This window comes from Mercenaria mercenaria, chromosome 16, assembly GCF_021730395.1.
Source record: "Mercenaria mercenaria strain notata chromosome 16, MADL_Memer_1, whole genome shotgun sequence".
NCBI classification, from domain to species: Eukaryota; Metazoa; Mollusca; class Bivalvia; order Venerida; family Veneridae; genus Mercenaria; species Mercenaria mercenaria.
The window spans coordinates 32,850,162-32,870,371 of record NC_069376.1 but is presented as its reverse complement, the minus strand read 5'-3'; the positions used below and the strand labels follow the sequence as shown (position 1 = coordinate 32,870,371).

The 20,210-nt window shown below is 36.8% G+C and overlaps 2 protein-coding genes across 2 annotated transcripts; one reads left to right on the top strand and one right to left on the bottom strand.

Moving 5' to 3' along the window:
- Nucleotides 1-5,876: 5,876 nt before the first annotated feature.
- On the top strand, nt 5,877-7,885 carry LOC123541567 (arachidonate 12-lipoxygenase, 12R-type-like). Its single transcript, XM_053526607.1, has 2 exons — nt 5,877-6,136; nt 6,425-7,885. The coding sequence occupies exons 1-2, from the start codon at nt 6,012-6,014 to the stop codon at nt 7,761-7,763; spliced, it is 1,464 nt and encodes a 487-aa protein (XP_053382582.1). The 5' UTR covers nt 5,877-6,011; the 3' UTR covers nt 7,764-7,885.
- A 1,778-nt stretch (nt 7,886-9,663) lies between these two features.
- Nucleotides 9,664-17,351, bottom strand: LOC123541569 (two pore potassium channel protein sup-9-like). Its single transcript, XM_045327132.2, has 4 exons — nt 17,013-17,351; nt 15,184-15,323; nt 12,054-12,234; nt 9,664-11,115 (listed from the first exon to the last, which is right to left on the bottom strand). Exons 2-4 carry the CDS (start codon nt 15,298-15,300, stop codon nt 10,316-10,318), a joined length of 1,098 nt encoding a protein of 365 aa, XP_045183067.1. The 5' UTR covers nt 15,301-15,323; nt 17,013-17,351; the 3' UTR covers nt 9,664-10,315.
- Between the last annotated feature and the right edge of the window lie 2,859 nt (nt 17,352-20,210).

Sequence of the window (20,210 nt, the reverse complement as noted above, 5' to 3'; positions counted from 1 at the left end):
TCGGGATCGCTCGGAGTTGTATGACTCGAGCCCACCTACTGTTTCAATCGGGCTACTAGGTATGTCCCGCGTGTGTACCGAACTGATGCGCGCGCACTAGCCGACTGAAACGAGTTGAAATCGGGCAAAATCGATGTAACGGGCGAAATCGAATTCCACAATCGGATCCACTTAACAAATGGAAAAATCGGTTAATTGATTCATGAAATACACCTAAAACTATGACCAAAAAATGTAAAAGCTATAACTGGTCTCAATGGCATGCGCACCCTATAATTAACCATTTAGGGATAATAAAGCATGCCTTCAAGACACAAAAAATATTATATTTAGATTTGACGTAACTTTAAAAAATAAACTCTGCCTGACCTTACATGAACAGTTGGAAGTCAGTGATGTAACCATGGGCTGGAATACCTAATCATTGACAGATCTTATATAATCTAAATGGCCTGTGTGAATGGATAGAGGATGAATAAGACCTGCTTGATCATTGATAATTCATCCGCATTGTTCGTGAATGGGACTACTTTGTGTAGCACATGAACAAATTCCTTTGGATGTGATTTGGAATCAAATAAAGATGCTACATGATTGTCAGAAATACACTTAACTTTGGTAGCGGGATAAACCCGCAACCAAAAATCTGTTTTGAATAAATAATCAGCATCATCCGAAAATGCGCCATTGAAAATAGCTGTGAAGCAATTACGCGTATATAGAAATTTACAAATGAATAATATGAAATAGATATGTTAAAGTCTAAACTAAAAAAATGTGTCAGTATGTGTGCTCATTTAATAAACATGGAACCATATTTGGGACTACATGTACTTCGTTTGTAAGGGTACATTAGTAATAAATGTGTAATCAAACAGCACTCCAGGCTGTTTTTGTTTTTATTTGATTGCGGGCCTATACTTGACATTTTGGTAGTGTTCATATTCAAGAAGATTTTTTTTTTGCATTTACAGAAATGCAAAACAAACTTTATTACAGATGTGTTATTACTCACATTCTAGCTATCAGGTTTGAAGATGTTCCATAGTGTTGACCTGTCAAAAAAAAATCTCTCTACCCCTTACCTACTTTTCTCCGTGTTATTTTGTGGTTTATAGGTCATTATGAACATAAGATTAACAAATGTTGTTTTTTTTTGTTGGTTTTTTTTTTGTCTTTTTTTTTTTTAAATGGGCTAGATGTGTGACAGCTCTCCGAAGGTTGTTAATTTTATATAGAACATATATTAAATTTATTTACTACTGTATTACCTAAATGAAATACACTGTACTGGTACAGGCTGTCTTTTAGTAGTTTTATTTTTGTCATATACACAATGTTACACATACATTAACTATACAGAAAATGTATTCGTACTATTAATTAGTGGTTTTATGCATGTTTTAATTAACGTGATAATAGATCTGCTGTCAAAATTACTCGTATTTATATTGCGTTTAGCGGTGCCTTGTGTTTTCTATCGTTGTTCAGACCGCTTACTTTTACCCTGTTAGTATAAAAATATCATGGATTCTGATTTACTGGTGTTAGTTGTTAGTACTTTGTTAGTTATGTGATTGATCATTAAACGTATTATTGTTAGTTTGTTGACGTATTTATGTTTCCGGCCACTAGTGTTTACAAATAAAATACCACAGTTTGGCATGTGTAATTAAGTGTTTATACAAATTAAGTTTATTTTTTTCTTTAAAAATGATTGTTATTATAGAAACTGACCTGGTTTTCTTTCTTTATATTTTTACAATCAGTTTGGACGTCATGTTACAGCAACACATTAAATCATGTATTTCCAAAATCTATCAAAATGCCGAAATTATATAAAAAGACCAACGATTTAAGTAAAATAAAATGCTTTTTCTCGTTATTAAAATTGTGAAATTGTGTTGAATGGTGTTACAAGATCCGATTCTGGCGTATATGTACGTGTAGAGCAAGTCGATAAATGAGCCGCGCAATGAGAAAACCAACATAGTGGCTTTGCGACCAGCATGGATCCAGACCTGCCTGCGCATCCGCAAACAGAATGAAGTAAATAATTGGATGCATTTGAAAAAAAATAAACGGGGGGATTTTGTCCGCCGTTATCACTTGAAATTGAGCAAGGGAAATGAGGGTGGGGTTTCCGTGGGGATTTTGTCCATATCCTATTAACCTGCGGTAGTATATTTAAGACTTCAACTTATTTTAAATTTACTCGAGTGTTTGATATGCTGTGGGTTCAGAAGATGGTGGATTTTGTAAAGTCGCTAACAAGAGCTCGAAATCACAAGATGTAGACTTCAAAATAAGCTTTAGGTTTAATGCTGCTAATACACAAAATCTGTGAACGAGAAATATTCATACTAATGATTTTATTCACATGTATTGACACATCATGTCAAAGGTGCTACTAACCTGTCAGATACTGATATTATCATAACGACATCCAATAACTTCTTTATTTGATGCGCCACCGGCTCTGGTGACACACGAACATTTTATGTTTTCTGGGAGGACTTAACTCTTCGGATAAAGGAGGTAAAAATGTACTTTTTCTTATGTTATTGAAATTATAATCATGCTATTTTTTTTTTAATTTTTGATAAGATATAAAAATGTTACACGTGATAAAAAAACTAAATCAGGAGAAAAACTAGTGGCAAAAACATACCAGCGCACCTGGAGAGAACTGCTTTTCAATATTGAACCTTCAAACTGAAATGCAGTGTCTCAAAATGTACAGTATAAGGACGTAAATATATATAGACATTTGTTGAAATCACGGAAATAGTTATTTAACCGAACTGCGGTGGCCTAATGGATAAGGCACCTGCCCCGCAATCGGGAGGTTGAAGGTTCGAGCCCTGTCAGAGGCGGGACATGTTACTGAAGAGAGAGCGGTTGGTGAGCCGGCAGCTAGTTGAATAATGGTTACCGTTTGCCTACCTGCCTGGTGCCTGGCATTAAAAAAGAATTGAGAAGTAATGCTGTTCAATGTATGTAGGTTTCTCATAAGCCAGCTTGGCTGGCCCTTTCAGTATGACACTATAATAAACAAACACTTTTTTATTTAAAATATTTGTCGTATAGGAAAATGTTTTCATTTTCTAGACAACCATGTTGAGCAGACTGAGTTCGAGTCTGCGCAGGCGCAGCTCTGCTTTCGCTGGTACCTTCAACTACACCATATATGTGCAGACTGGTGACCGGCCCAAGGCGGGAACTGACGCAAATGTTTACATAGTACTATACGGAGAAGGAAACCAGCGATCACCAGAAACGAAGCTTGATGTTCTGTTTCATGATGATTTTGAACGAGGACAGCTGGACAAATTCAAGTTAAAATTCCAACCGGTTAGTTACCGTACTTGTTTTATCCTTGTTAATTGGCGTCATTCGATCAGGAATATGAACATATACTGAAAACTAATAAAGTATAAGCAAAATAGCTTCGTTTTAATTGTCAATAGTAGTTCAGTAATGCCGTAATTGTGGTGAGTAAAGCCGACTGTTTTTTTTCTTTTTATTTTTATAAGTTGTCGTTTAACACATATAACTGTACTGCTTTCTTTTATCTTTTTATATCTTTTTACAACACTGCTTTTGGACAATTTTTATATGATTACGCCAATGGAGTAGTTACAAGAAAACAAACTTTCTCCACTATGGAATGAACTAACAATAGTTTGGGATATTTTCGGCTTAAAGAATGAATTTATTTGCTGAATCATAATGAAACATGCTCCTTTAATCTCCTTGCAGTTTTCTACGTTGGAATACATAGAAATATGGCGAGACACCAGCGGTTTTAAACGTGAATGGCACATAGATACCATAATGGTGGTAAATAAGGAAACAAAAACAAAGACGGTTTTCCCAATTTTTCGTTGGATACGACCAAATTACCGATACAAATTCTTCCCCCTGGATACCAGTCTACCCCAAGATGATCAACAAAAAGGTATTTAAGTTCTTAACCATCTCTCAGTTCCGAATATTTGTCTGCAGTTCCATGGACTGACCATTGGGTGCCAAAATGATAAATGTAATACTAATACTAATGTAGTACTGCATAATCTTTTGTCCAGCTTTAATACTGAGATTAATAAATAGATGATATTAACATTAAAGAAATGAAGGGGACATATTCCTCCAGAAATGTTCCTCTAGAGATGTAAATCCCCCTTCCTCTTCCATTAACTTTGTTGTCGAACCGTTATAGGTCTATGGACACTAAATGGAAATGGCGCGAAAAAAGTGGCCATCGCATAATGGCGAATTCAAATAGTTTTTAGGTCACAATAGCCTAAATAGTTTTCCCTATATATTCTATATAAAACTGACCTTTTTCAAAGAGTTACCAAACATAGCTAGACCCATTTCAGAGAACAAATCCTTACCTCATTTTAAAGAGTTATGATAAAACTGATATAAAATGAAGAGAAAAGTAGGGGTCATGTATCTTCTAAGAGAGATTTCTCTGGTCACATTTACTTACTGTAAACTGACAGCAAAATCACACCGCTGTGACCTGGAAGTACTACTCATACTAAAATTGAGCTTGACTTCACCAAATACAATCTGCTCTCCCATTTTTCCTACCAAAATGTCAACAATACATCCACAATGAAATTTAAACAAAAACTAGCCTCAATTTAGACCTCTGTTGCCATGCCAAGTGAAAAATTAGTGTTCAAATACAGTACCTGGCAGCCATTAAGCGATAGACCAGATGGCTCCCACGCTGGTTCCTTTAGTTTAGTTAGGCCTATAAGCTTCTTTTTGCACTGTAGACCGTTTTTCCTCATGTAATAGGCCTAAGTGTAACATTTAGTTTGTATTTTTACCATAAAATAATTGCATTGCAAAGAATTCTTTTCTACGGAAATTTAGGTCAAAACCACCCCTATTATTTGGCTATTATTTTCGAGCTAATTTTACAGTTTGTTTGACTGGAAATGTTTTTATTGCATCAGATATCACACCAACTTTCATTTTGATTTTTATTCAGCACCGATTGTTATTCAAGAAAATGTAAGTTACAGACATTCAAAAGGGGTCTGGCATGTGCTGTAGCCGATGAAAGCTTTACAATTATATATAGAATAAAGAGGATCAGCTATTTAGTGTGCTAATGCCTGTTACTCGGCCATCAATATTTTTTACATTAAAATTTTCAGCGCTGCAGGAAGAATTGCTTGATTGTCATTGCACCTTTTTCAGTTTTGTAAGGTTACTGCATTGCATTTACGGAAGATTATTAGCTAAAAAATGGTTTCTTATGACGTGCTTAAAACTTTATAAGATTATTCTTCCATTGGGTATACAGTAGTAAATAAATTTATTGTATGTTCTACATAAAATTAACAATCTTCTGAGAGCTTTTACACATAGCCGGGCCCATTTAAAAATGATTACTAGCCTTATGTTCTTAAATGATCTATAAACCACAAAAAAAGACCAAGAAAAGTAGGGGTCATGCACCATCTAAGATAATTATTTTTGTCGGATAGGTCAACACAATGGAATATCTTCCAAACTGAAAGCTAAATTGTGGGTATGAACACATGTGTAGTAATGTTTGAATACATTTCTATAAATGCAAAATGTCTCCTTGAAAATGCTACCAAAATGTCAAGTATAGGTCCACAATGAAATAAAACAAGAACTATCTTATATAAAACATGAAAATGCCACTTTATCTTGGGAAAAAATGAGGATTATTTTCTTTCCACCATTATCCGAGAAGTCCGGAAGTGCTGCTTGATTACCTATTTAGTACTTCTATACCTAATACCGCATGATCTTTTCGTCCTCATGCATTAGCATCGTCTTCAGTAGGCCTAATAAGTAGATGTTTTATTACTTTCAAAGAACAGCGTCAGCGTGAATTAGAAGAAAAGAGACTAATATATGAGCTTGAACCCAAAGCTCCCGGGCTACCCCCTCAGATTAAAAGCCTTCCCGCGGACGAAGAGTTCTCCTTCGCAAACAGCTGGGATATCACCAAGATGAAAACAAAGTTGATACTGACCGGTAAACTGGTTCAGCTGACCACGGGTAATTGGAAAACCTTGGACGATATCAAGAATGTATACACGAAAAGGGTGTTTGTAAAACCGTCAGATTTAAACAGGTAAAATATGCTAATTAGCTATTATAAATATATTTGTAAGTACAATACAATAGATTTTCAAATGTATCTTTTTGACCATGCTTCTAGTATTGCCATTTCATATGATTTTGTATATTGATAATTGACTGAAACAAATGCGGATTTAAAATGTTTTTAAAACAGTGCTTCTTAAATCCAAATTATGTCATATCCGATCATTATGTAATGTGAGTGTATGCCCTAAAGTTAAAAAAACAACTTTTAAGACTGGCAGATAACCTATAACCTGTTATTGTTTATATTTTAAAGATGGCGTGACGACACGGCGTTCGGGCGACAGAGGATTGCTGGTGTGAATAATGTATTCATCCGCCTTTGCCAAACTATTCCTCGCAAGCTCATGGTCACAGATGACATGCTTGAACCATTCTTGGAGGGTCTGTCGTTACCATTAGCATTAAGCGACAGACGAATTTTCATAGTAGATTATGAAATTCTTGAAAATTGTCCAACAAGACCTGACATCCAAGTATGTGCCCCAATAGCACTCTTCTTTTTGAGAAATGATGGTTCGCTGGTTCCTATTGCGATACAGCTACGCCAGGTACCATCAGACGACAATCCGGTGTTTTTACCCACGGACCCACCTTACACTTGGATTATGGCCAAAATGTGGTTTAACAACGCTGACGTCTGTATTCATCAAGCGATTACTCATCTTGGGTTCACACATTTAATAATGGAAGGCATCATAACTGTAACCCACAGACAACTTTCACAGTCACATCCGGTCTTCAAACTTCTGGCGCCACATTTTCTGTACCTCATCGCTATAAATGCCCGAGCGATTGAAAAGCTAATGAGCCCCTCTGGCTGGATAGAGGAAACGATGGCGATCGATGTAAAAGGTTTTCACGAACTGATCAGACGATACAAAACAAAATGGCAGCTTGACCTGGAGGGAACACTTCCGGCGGATCTTGCGCAACGCGGTGTTGATGACCCTGAAATATTAAGACAGTACCACTTCCGGTCGGACGCTCTCTTGCTTTATGAGGCTTTGAGAACGTATGTTTCAAAGTATCTCAGGATTTACTACGATACCGACGATAAAGTTCTGGCGGACGAAGAAATTCAGAATTGGCGGGAGGAAATGGTTAAACCGGAAACCGACAAAGGACTAGGGATATTGGGTATTCCGGGAAATTCAGGAAAATTCATCAGCAAAACTCAACTTATAACAGTGTGTACATGTCTGATCTACACGTGTAGCGTAGGTCACGCTGCGGCAAACTTTAAGCAGTATGACGAATATGCATTCCCTCCTAACTACCCAACAAAGCTGAGAGGATCGCCGCCGACAAGTAAAGATGCCCTTACTGAAGAGGATATTCTTGCTGCTCTACCGGATAAGGAAACGACACTAAATACCATGATCATCACAAAAATTCTAACTCAGAAGACCAACAAGCCTCTAGGAGATTTCGATGTGAATTACGTGTATGATCCAGCCGCCGTTCAGGTTGTGAAGGAGTTCAAAGAGGATTTGAAGAGAATAAGCTCAACAATAAAGACCCTGAACAGATCAAGAAACCCGCCATATCCGTATCTAGATCCGGCCGAAGTTCCAAACGCTATAAGCGTTTAAGCTTGGCTCGAATTCCGCTCGAGTTACGATTTTTCCTCAGGACATCAAATCTGATTTTAGAAAGAATACCAGAGATTCACGACGCTTTATTCACAAACGAGTAGAAATAAAAGGAGTATATAATCTGTGAACTGAACTACATACAATGTAATTCACTGTGTTGGAAAATGTCGATGCTTCATTTTGATACCCGTTTTTAAGCAGTATTAAAGATATGTAAGGCGGCAGGCTAGATTCGAAACCAATTAAGTTTTTGCTTTTTTAAGTTACTTTGAACTTTTTCACACAAAACAACAATGTGTGTCGATGGCTGAAAGCGACTGAAGTTATAGAATACGGCGTAAAATAGGCAGTTAGGCTATATTCATCGCTTATGTGGAAATTATCTCGATCGGGATATCTCTTAACTGAGTCTGGCTGGACAAACAACTTAAACGTGTTGACGATTGAATATAGATTCTCAGGATCTGTTTTGCAACTGCCACTGTTGTTCAGTTTGTCTGTATCAATTGTCTTTTATCAAGCATAGTGTTTGAATCTTGTTTGTCTTCTGCCAGCTGGTTGCAATAGTTTAACCATTAGTATTATCAGTGAAATATTTCAACTAAATGTTTGCTTATATAGATTTATTTCTTTCAAAAATATCATGAATAACTAGATTACAAACCCTAAAAAGCTTCAATTTACCCTGTCCATAGTAAGAAAATCGATATCTCGAAATCGCTTATCTAAGATTCCCGTTATCTCGAATACACATTCAAGTCCCGTTGCAAAGTATCATTTTAAGTCGAATTCCGGTTATCTCGAATACACATTCAAGTCCCGTTGCAAAGTATCATTTTAAGTCGAATTTCGGTTATCTCGAATACACATTCAAGTCCCGTTGCAAAGTATCATTTTAAGTCGAATTTCGGTTATCTCGAATACACATTCAAGTCCCGTTGCAAAGTATCATTTTAAGTCGAATTTCGGTTATCTCGAATACACATTCAAGCCCCGTTGGAAAGTATCATTTTAAGTCGAATTTCGGTTATCTCGAATACACATTCAAGTTCCGTTGCAAAGTATCATTTCAAGTCAAATTTCGGTTATCTCGAATACACATTCAAGTCCCTTTGCAAAGTATCATTTTAAGTCGAATTTCGGTTATCTCGAATACACATTCAAGTCCCGTTGCAAAGTATCATTTTAAGTCGAATTTCGGTTATCTCGTAGTAAAACTCTCGGTCACTTGGAAACACATTTGACTGATGATTTTCTGTATTTAAAAAATAGTATAACATGATAGAATGTTTAATTGAAAAATACACGTATAAATGATACCAGAAATTTTGCACTGACATGGCTTCGGTGGGTTTAACAATAACTAGTGAGTCCCTTTAACGCGCATTGTCTTACTGGAAACTCGTGTGCAACTTTTGCTATACACTTAAATCGATGAGAGTTATTATGTTTTTAAGACAGCTCTTTACAGCCAATATATCACAATTCCGTATTTCGAAAGGCTGGAGCCATTGCAACGGTTTCGAATCATTATGCATCTGTCCTGGCTTTTTCTTTCGTTATTCTTTAGGGATAACGCATGGTTTTCTCGTGTTTTAATATCTGCAGAATCCCGAGGGAATATTCTACAGATTCATTCTAATATTATATTATGAAATGTACGTGCACTAACGCTACAGTAATTACGTTTACGCTTTGCCACGTCACGCGCGTTTGAAAAAAGATGCTCGGGCACCAAACCAGTCTCTCGGAATAATGAAGATGTTATAACACGAAAATAGTGCGTTATCCCCACATTTAATACAATGTGTTGGAAGATGTTATAACACGCAAAGTTTGTGTTATCCCCACATTTCATAAATATAATGTGTAGGAAGATGTTATAATATGAAAAGTATGTGTTATTCCCACACTTCACAAATATATTATGGTACACAAAAATGTCAAACTGTGCGTACATATACGATGATGTCCAATCTGCTGTAAACGAGTAGCTTTAAAGCAGTTTTACCAATTATTGCAGACAAACTGTTTTTAAAAAGTGTGCAGTTGTGATTAAATTGACATAACTGCGACTATATGGCACGCTGTTTGCCATCTCTAAAAAAATATACAAGCGAGCTGTAAACCTGATCACAAAATTTTGGAATGTTACAATAAAAGTTTTATATGGTTGTCATCATGGTATTTGTAAAACCTGGATCATACACAATTGTTTGCTTTACTTCTCACAAGTACCATCTTAGCGTTGTATCTTCTTCTAGACCATCGCGGAAGTATAATTATGCAAATCATATTTATCCGTTACGCGTAGCTCCGGTCGCATAGCAATCACGCAGAATACAGAACGGTTTGGACGACCCACATAATCCTCATTCAAAATGTTCTATATCTGCATGAAAGAACTACAAAAACATCCTTTGTTGTAGTCATAGTTTTGTTTATGTTACTGCATGATAATCAATTACTAGTATAGAAACCTGCCGTAACGAGAGGTTTTGGATGTGCGAGCGGGTATATTCGTAGGACTATTTTCAGAAGGATTATTTTCAGAGGGAATTTCGTTTAGAGTGATACAAAAGGAATGAGTCCCCTTCATCGCTGCTATCATCTCGGCCATAGTTGTTCTTCCCGCTTGTTGTCGTAAAAATTGACTGACTTCTGCGTCGGTTATTTTGAGTTTCTTTACCTCGGTTTGACCTCCATTTATAACAGGAACACGAGCATACCGATATCACTTCGCTGTATTCGACAGCTGCACGCTCTTGCGCGTTTGATACAACGTGCACGTTGCCGTTTGATGTTATTACGTCACCATCTAGGTGAATGGCGTTCTGCGCAGCTGCGGCAGCCTCGAGTTCGTCTCTTCGTTCGTCTTCGGTATTCATCGTTAAAAATCGTAGCACCAGCAAATTCATAGCAGCAGATATTACTGTCAAGCCAAACAAAATAAATATCAGGCTAAACACGACATAATGGAGCTTATCTTGCAAAGCATCGTCCTTTTGAAGTGCTACGTAATCTCCAAACCCAATAGTTGTCAGCGTTATGAAACAATAGTACAGCGAGTCTAAAAATCCCCAGTGCTCGTAATGGTCAAACATTAACGCACCAGACGACAGCACGAGCATTGACAGGTTCATTGTGACTAAAATCACATGAGTTTCTGGAACAGTTCTATTGTTGAGCTTTAAACATTTTCTGATTTTCTTCAATGTGTAAGTAATGAAAACATTGAGTCTCTCTCCAACACTCTGGAACATGATGATGCAGAGCGGTATACCAGCTACAGCATAAAACATACAGAAGATCTTCCCGCCAACCGTCTGTGGTGTACTGTGACCGTAACCTGGAAACAAACAAAAAATGTAAAAAAAAAAAAAAAAAAAAAAAAACATTCTAAAATGCAAATTACAATAACCTTTCAAAGGTAGACACTTTCTTTCCCATAATACCGATTTCGAAAATTTAATGCAACAGAGTAAGAACCTCTAGGCAGAAAGAAAATAGGCCTGCATTTTTTGATATCGCTCTGTACGGGTTGCAAATTGTTATACTTTGCACTATCAGTTTTGTACTTTGCAATGCACTTTGCAATGTCAATTTGTTTCCAGACAATCATAAATATTCAGGTGACAATGTGTTATTTAATAGATAATCATGGCTTTCGAGTGGTTTATTATCTGATTTATCACGGTTCAGAGTTAAGATGCGTAGGAATTGAACAACGAGGGCATTAAACCGAGTGGTTAAATATATTGGCATTGATCAGAACGATGAACCGTGGTAAATTAGACGTTAAACCTCAAGAAGGCATTGATTCTTTTCATTCTTACATGTTCATTGAAATATTTTGATAATTTATCCGATTAGTAATGAACTGGGCGTGAAGCGTCAATTTGACATCATAATTGACGTCATATTGCTCTCTTACTGGTTCGTGCGTTAATCGTTGACTGTTGCAGAATATACAAAGCTTGACTTTATTCTTTGTTTAATTGATTATCGAGAAAGATCCCAGATGTATATCCCGGGTAGAACCACACACTCTTTAAACACGATGTGTGGCTTCCATCCATGAAAAAATGCTACACCCCTTGCAAAGTTACGAACCAACATCGGTGAGAGCTAGTGCTTCTAAGTCAGCGATTAAGTCACTCGGTCACAAAGACCCTAAGGTGACAATGTACCAAAATGAAATAAAAACAACAGTAATCATGTTTACTCTCATAAACTGCATGAAGATTCAAAATTAAAAAAAAAAAAAAAAAACATTCTTGAACTTACCAATAACCGTTACAACGGTGAGAGCGAAATAGAACGAGCCACTAAATTTCCACTGTACACCGGCGTAGTAGGGAACCGTTCTTTCCACGTTTCTACGCAGGGCCTCAAAGTCCTCGGTCGTCATGTTATATTTATTTCTGTACGTCATTTCTTCTGCGAGCAAATCATCACGACATTCAACCTGTGAAAATAGAATAAGATAAATGAGGTGCGTCATGTCAAAATGGAGCTTCTATTGTGACTTTCTAAAATGAAGTTTTCGGTGCGTCATGTCAAAATGGACGTTTTGGTTCACGTTCCAAAATAAGGTTTTAGGTGCGTCATGTCAAAATGGACGTTCTGATTCACGTTCTAAAATAAGGTTTTAGGTAGGCCTACGTCATGTCAAAATGGACGTTCTGGTTCACATTCTAAAATAAGGTTTTAGGTACGTCATGTCAAAATGGACGTTCTGGTTCACGTTCTAAAATAAGGTTTTAGGTGCGTCATGTCAAAATGGACGTTCTGGTTTACATTCTAAAATAAGGTTTTAGGTACGTCATGTCAAAATGGACGTTCTGGTTCACGTTCCAAAATAAGGTTTTAGGTGCGTCATGTCAAAATGGACGTTCTGATTCACGTTCTAAAATAAGGTTTTAGGTACGTCATGTCAAAATGGACGTTCTGGTTTACATTCTAAAATAAGGTTTTAGGTACGTCATGTCAAAATGGACGTTCTGGTTCACGTTCTAAAATAAGGTTTTAGGTGCGTCATGTCAAAATATTCTGATTCACGTACTAAAATAAGGTTTTAGGTACGTCATGTCAAAATGGACGTTCTGGATCACGTACTAAAATAAGGTTTTAGGTACGTCATGTCAAAATGGACGTTCTGGTTCACGTTCTAAAATAAGGTTTTAGGTGCGTCATGTCAAAATATTCTGATTCACGTACTAAAATAAGGTTTTAGGTACGTCATATCAAAATGGACGTTCTGGTTCACGTTCTAAAATAGCGTTTTAAGTGCGCCGTATCAAAATGGACCGTCTTCTAAGCACGCCAAAAAAACTGTTTATAACCATTGAAAAAATGAAATGAAATGAAAATGTTTGTTTTACACGTAAGACCAAAATATATTTTACTCACTCGTGGGTACGAGTTAACACCGAATGCAATCATTTTCGAAAAAAAAAAAGATATTTCGATCTTAAACTGAATCAAATCCGTTACTATGCCTACCGTTTATTTAACAAGTCAAACACGATTATTCACTACCGACCAGATGCTGTCTGGACAAAACTTAACGTATCCGACAGACGAATGATACAGGTCCTATGATGGCTGAATATGGGTTTGCTGGCTGGGCGAAAACGTATATCCGTTCAGTAAAAATGTTTAAAAATTCCAGCACTTGTGACTGTTAACGTGTCAACTATTTAAAATGTAACGGATTCGCAAAGATTCAATTCTTCATCTTTTTAGTATTTTATGCTCAATTTCGGACCAAAAACACTGCACTTTCTCGACCCCTCCCGAACAGTCCCGCGGACACCACCAACGCGTCCATCGTCACAGAATATACTAAGAAAAGACAGAAAATTGCAAACAACTTCCCGAAAATTTACACGCTTTGCTACAGTTAAAATATTTGCCTTAATTAACCTAAAATATCAAGAAGTTCTTGTTTAAATTGCAATAGATAAAATGTTAAGAATTCCTTTGATTTCAGTAAAAGAAGAATTCAAGCAATCTTGATATGATAGCCTCCTTACATTTTTGAAATGCCTCGGTACTTGAAATTTATCAAATTCCAACTGTTCGCAATGTAAACCAGCGGGGTTGTTCGTTTTTCATCAAATCAAGATATTTATATGGAAGATTTTATTCATCCGATGTTTTTTTTTTCTTACCTAAAACTAAGTTTACATTATTATTCTACTATCTCAAAAACACTGCTACAACAGTCATATTACTGCTAACACAATAATAATAGATATAAATACAGGATTTATTTTCAAAGACTGTAAGAAATTTAATTACTTGGTGAGGAGTACATAAACCTTGTAGGCTGATCAAAAAAAGAACTACAGGTGAAAAAATAACGTAAACTCCACATACATACAGAAACAGATATAATCAGTATATAATAACTTGGCATATATTTTATAATGCATTTTCCATGTATCCTCGTCTTGGGTTGAAACACTCGTTAATAAACAATTAATTTTGATACAATCCGTATATAATGTACCTCTTTGATTGCCTGAATTATTTCGCCCCAGGAAGCCGATGCCGAGAGCTTATAAAAAAATGAAAGATTCATAAACACACGAATTAATCTTTTCTTCTCCCAAATAATCTAGGTACGAAAAAGTCAACTGAAGAATTTCAAGTTATGTTCGGATTTTAACAAGCTAGGCACCTACATGATGTAAATATTCAGTGTAATAAAGTCAGCCAGACTCTAAAACGTCCATAGGTTTTCTATCAAAAGTCATCTCCTCTTAGAACGTTTTTTTTCATAGGCAATAACCTATATGTCCTAACGTAATTATTATATTTTGGTTCGACATAACCGGTAGCAGAATAGCTAAAACGAAACTTCTTAGTTAACAGGATGTCCGTGAAACACCTTCCACAAAAGTTCACTTTTTGTCATAAGTTCCTTCGTGCCCCTACCCCCCACCATCCCCATCCTCTCCCACCTCCCCAACCCCTGGAAACCATACGTATTTACAACGATCGAAGAGAAGGTTATAACTATAACAAACTATCACTGTTCCACGTATCGTATCAACAACACAGTTAAATCCAGCTCACTGGGACTCGAGTCCGAACCTCACTACAGGAACAATTACGTCTCTCTTTTGGTAATGTCTAACGGATAAATGTAAAAAAAAAGATAACAGCAGGTATTAAGTCTAACAAACGCACTAAAAATAATGAGCCACACCATGAGAAAACCAGCATAGTGCATTTGCGACCAGCATGGATCCAGACTGTTCTCTAATTGCAATAAGGGTTTGAAAGCGAACAGTATGTATCCTGTCCAGACTGCGCGGATATGCACAGTCTGGTCTGGATCCATGCTGGTCGCAAATGCACTATGTTGGTTTTCTCATGGTGCGGCTCAATATATATTTTATCTCACCTCAAATCTTGACTCCAAGGCATCAAAGAGCGCCGCCCCGACCAGCAGGTACGTGAACGTGCACACAATCAGTGACAGTGTGCGCACGTTCTGGCGCTTCATGATCTTTGATTTCATTGGTCAGGTCTTTCAGCTCTTTCCTGAAAACATGCAAAATATGCAGTTTTAAAATGTTATTATGTTTAATTCCTTGACGATTTTGAAAATGTGCGAGAGATGTAGTACATGTATTTAAAAATACATACTAGCACATAATCATGTTAATTTCTTCCGTACGACTATAAATGACACCATACATTGGGCAATACGATGGGACATCATGATCTGTAATGTGTATCACTATGTGGGGCAAGTATTGGTGTGGGATCTATAGGATACATCATGTAGTGGCAATCTATGGGACATGTCATTCACTTGGAATCTATACGACATGTTAATTCGTTGGAAACTACTGGACATTACATTACATGGGAAAATATACGACATGTCGTTGCGCAGGAACTTCTGGACATGACATTACGTGGGAAAATATACGACATGTCGTTCCGTGGGAAACTTCTGGATTTATCATAACGTGGGAAAATATACAACATGTCATTGCATGGTGAACTTCTTGACATGAAATTACGTGTGAAAATATACGACACGTCATTGCGTGGGGAGCCGTTCTGGATTTGTCCTTATGTGGGAAAATATACATGTCGTTGTGTGGGAAACTTCTGGATTTATCATAACGTGGGGAAATATACGACATGTCATTGCACTGGAACTTCTTGACATGAAATTACGTGAGAAAATACGACATGTCATTGCGTGGGGAACCGTTCTGGATTTGTCCTTATGTGGGAAAATATACATGTCGTTGCGTGGGAAACTTCTGGATTTGTCATTACGTGGGAAAATATACATGTCGTTGCGTGGGAAACTTCTGGATTTGTCATTACGTAGGAAAATATACGACATGTCATTGCGTGGGGAACTTCTAGACATGAAATTACGTGGAGAAATATACATGTCATTGCATGGGAAACTTCTGGACATGACATTATGTGGAAAAATATATGACATGTCGTTGCGTGGGAAAACCTGGATTTGTCATTACTTGGGAAAAATACATGTTGTTGCATGGGAAATTATACGACGTCGTTGCATAGGAAATTATACATGTCATTGCGTGGGGAATTTCTGGACACATTACGTGGGAAAATTTACGACATGTCGTTGCGTGGGAAACTTCTGGACATGACATTACGTGGGAAAATATACATGTCGTTGCGTTGTAAACTTCTGGATTTGTCATTACGTGGGAAAATATGGGACATGTCATTTCGTGGGGAACTTCTGGACATGTCTTTACGTGGGAAAATAAAGGGCATGCCATTACGTGAAATTCTGTAAGACATACCATTAAGACACATATTTATGTGAAAAGCTGTAAAACATATCTTTATGCTTGAAACTGCCGGACATTTTAGGGAGTGGGGGACTGCAAGGTGTATCATTATTACATTTCTTTAGGTGGAAAACTGAAACACATATCATTATATATGGTAATCTGTCAGACATATCATTTTTTGGAATCTTTGTAGGGGAAATTGTATTGTGGTAAAGTGGCACACCCAACCAGTGTTTAACCAGCGTTTGAATTTCAGGGAACCAGCGGATTAGCTCTGATATCTGAAAAGGTCTGCAGTCACGAATTATGGATAAAAAATGCTAAAATTTCTGGAGTAGGCGTATAAAATAGTTAAACATTAGAATCTAGTATACAGCATACTGCTTACTTTAAGCTAGTTCTGTCCAATATTTACCAAACAAAAGTTCTATACCTTTAAAGACGCGCTGATCGATCTTCATTTCTGTATCCTTTATTTTTAGGAGCAAAATCCATAGCACACATTCACAAAATATCCGCTATGTCGGTCTGTAATTCCGTGATTTTCAAGGCAGTCATATCTTGACCGAGTATTCGGCGTCTCACATCTCCCCAACGTTTGTTAAGCGGCTATAGGAAATCGATTCGCCAGTACACAGGGAATTATTCTTCCTCTTTTTGTATATATAAACAGACAATCGATCCAGACCTGCCTACAGCTCTCGCCTCTATTGCTTAACAAGATGAGAATTTTAGCGTGAATATAAATTATGCAGCTGTCAAACTGCGCATTTTTTCCCCAATACGCTCGAAAATATTATACAGCCTGATAAACTCACGCAGGATTACTTGTAGATAACAAATCCATATTTTCAACAAAGTAATTCATTTTAATATTTATATAATTTTCTGCAGCTTTTAAACAATATCCCTTTTGAAATACCGAAATGCACTGGTTCCGGATTTAAATGAGTAGAAGGCGTTGTTGCAGATACATAAGATAGTAACACGCATTGCTATGAAAGTAAAAAGGAAACCTTTGTTGAAGTAAATGAGAATCTGTTGTTTATGAAAAAAAACATGTTGTTGCTACAGTATAAGAAAACAAACCGTGAAACAAGAGCTGTCACAGAAGACAGCGCGCTCGACTATTTCAGTCCTGCATAGTGAAACTGGGAACGCCTGAGGAAGCTGGAGATGTTACTGGGCAGCCAATGTTGATGAAGATATTGGACAATAGTTTAAGTCTGAGATAGCGGTAAAGTATATCAAAACAGTATGTACGTATAAAAGGGAAGTAATTCATGAAAAATGTCTGCAAGAGTAATGCAGAATTGCAGAATGTGTTTTATCATGTAGTTAATGATGTGGAATAACTATATCAGGCTTGAATCAAATCTACTTAGTTATAACTGAGACCAGCGTTATGGACCTTGTGTCATATGATATGGATGATGTTGTAGAACAACCATTTCGAGTTTGAATCAAATCCATCAAGTAACAACAGAGATATAGTGAAAAAGCATCCAAATTAAACTGAAATTCTACATAAAAAGGACATAATTCACGAAACATTTGCACATGAGTTATGGACCTTGTATCATATGATTTGAGAGGTGATGTGGTACAATTCTTTTTAGATTGAATCAAATTCATTAAGTAATAATGGAGATAGAGTGAAAGTGCATCAAAATCAAGTAATAATTAAGGGGCAAAATTCATGAAAGACTGGTGTAAGGGTTATTACCCTTGTGTCATATGATAACGGTGATGATGTGGAACATCTATTTTAAGTTTAAATCCAATCTATTTGGTAATAATAGATAGAGTGAAAGTGCATCAAAACTTCAACCTGATATTCTGGAGAGGACCTTATCTATAATGATGCTACAGAACAAGTTTGATGAAGATCAAATGAACGGCTCATGAAAGTAGCTGTTAAAAGGTACTTTTATTTTTAGCCCTAGCGGCCTCTTAAAGGGGCCAGTTGCCCTGGTTTGAAAGAGGACTTTTGATCCTACTGAAGATCCATCTAACTGTTCATGAAAAGAAGTCGTTTAATGGTATTTCTAATTTCAGCTCTAGTGGCCCTTTCAAATGTGCTTAGTGCCCCTATTTTAATAAAACTGGGAGAAGACCTTATAATGATGCTACAGGCAAAGTTTGATGAAGATCCATCAAGCGGTTCATGAGAAGAAGTCTTTTAAAGACATTCTATTTTTAGCTTTAGTGGCCCCTAAAAGGGACTAAGTGCCCCCAATCAAACAAATTTGAGAAAGGACCCTAGAATGACCCTCTAAACCAGGTTTAATGAAGATCTATCAAGCAATTCATGAGATGTTATTTAAAGGTACTTCTATTTTTAACTCTAGCAGTCCCTAAAAGGGGACGCCGGACCATCCACCTATACTAACAGCTCACCCTGAACAAAGTTCAGGTGAGCTAAAAAAGGGAGATAATTAAAAAATGGGATCACCTAGAGTTATGGTCTCTTGTCATTTCACTTATACTCAATGATATCTATCATTGCATAAAGGTACAACTTTGTACCTTCAATATTTTTTTGAGTTATCCTCTGGACAAGAGTGACAGACAGACGGACAAGGTGGCAACTATATCCTCTCCCCTTCAGGGAAAATAAAAATATAATACTGTGATGTCATTAGCTTAAACATTTGTGGTTTTGGAAAAAATTGCTATTTCAAGTGGGCTAAAATTTAAGGATGTCAAAGATAATAATTGAGCCGCGCCATGAGAAAACCAACATAGTGCATTTGCGACCAGCATGGATCCAGACCGACCTGCGCATCCACGCAGTCTGGTCAGGGTCCATAATGTTCGTTAACTGTTTCTCTAATTGCAATAGGCTTTGAAAGCGAACAGCATGGATCCTGACCAGACTGCATGGATGTGCAGGCTGGTCTGGATCCATGCTGGTCGCAAAGCCACTATGTTGGCCCAAATATTAAGGACGCTTCTTCATTCCCTGGGATCTAATTTCATGGACCGACTCCATCACAAAGAAAATTAATCATTTTGCAGTACCTACTCAACATTTAGCTCATGCAATGACTTTAAAGGCATGTAAATTAAACCTATTACGACTTAAATGTAACAGTAAAAACCATTTGCACATTTTAATATGGAAGGACGGATGGCAGGATGGAAAGACGGAAGGACGGATGGATGGAGACCATTCCTATAACCATTAATAACCACAAACTGAACAACCTGCATCAATTTCATAAATCATGAAAAAAAAGCAAAAACTGTGTTACATAATATCTTTATTAACAACTAGCTGTAATGGTATATAACTAAACAAAACATGTAAAAATTCAAACAGACACAACATGTAAATTTCAGTATCAGCACTTTACAAATGAGCTACCCTCCATGCCCTCGTTCAGATATCATTCATCACTTTTAAATGGGTTGCCAAATCACTCACATTAAGACAAAAAATTAGGATCAAATATTTCATTTCTGATGTTATCTTGGTCAAAAGATAACCTAGATGCTATATCATGTTCTACAGTTATGTGCCTAATTAAATTTACCCCATAAACTTCTGTGCACTCTACCTTTTATGTCTCGGGAGTTCTGAAAATAATATTCTGTAACAAGACGGCCATGATGGCCCTGTATCGCT

Bases quoted from the DNA above. Each gene is read 5' to 3' on its own strand.
- LOC123541569 (XM_045327132.2), bottom strand. From the start codon at position 15,300: ATGAAATCAAAGATCATGAAGCGCCAGAACGTGCGCACACTGTCACTG. The intron at 12,235-15,183 runs GTGAGATAAAAT...CTATTTTCACAG, and splicing joins CCTTGGAGTCAAGATTTGAG to GTTGAATGTCGTGATGATTT. The intron at 11,116-12,053 runs GTAAGTTCAAGA...GTTTGTTTCCAG, and splicing joins CACCGTTGTAACGGTTATTG to GTTACGGTCACAGTACACCA.
- LOC123541567 (XM_053526607.1), top strand. From the start codon at position 6,012: ATGAAAACAAAGTTGATACTGACCGGTAAACTGGTTCAGCTGACCACG. The intron at 6,137-6,424 runs GTAAAATATGCT...TATATTTTAAAG, and splicing joins AAACCGTCAGATTTAAACAG to ATGGCGTGACGACACGGCGT.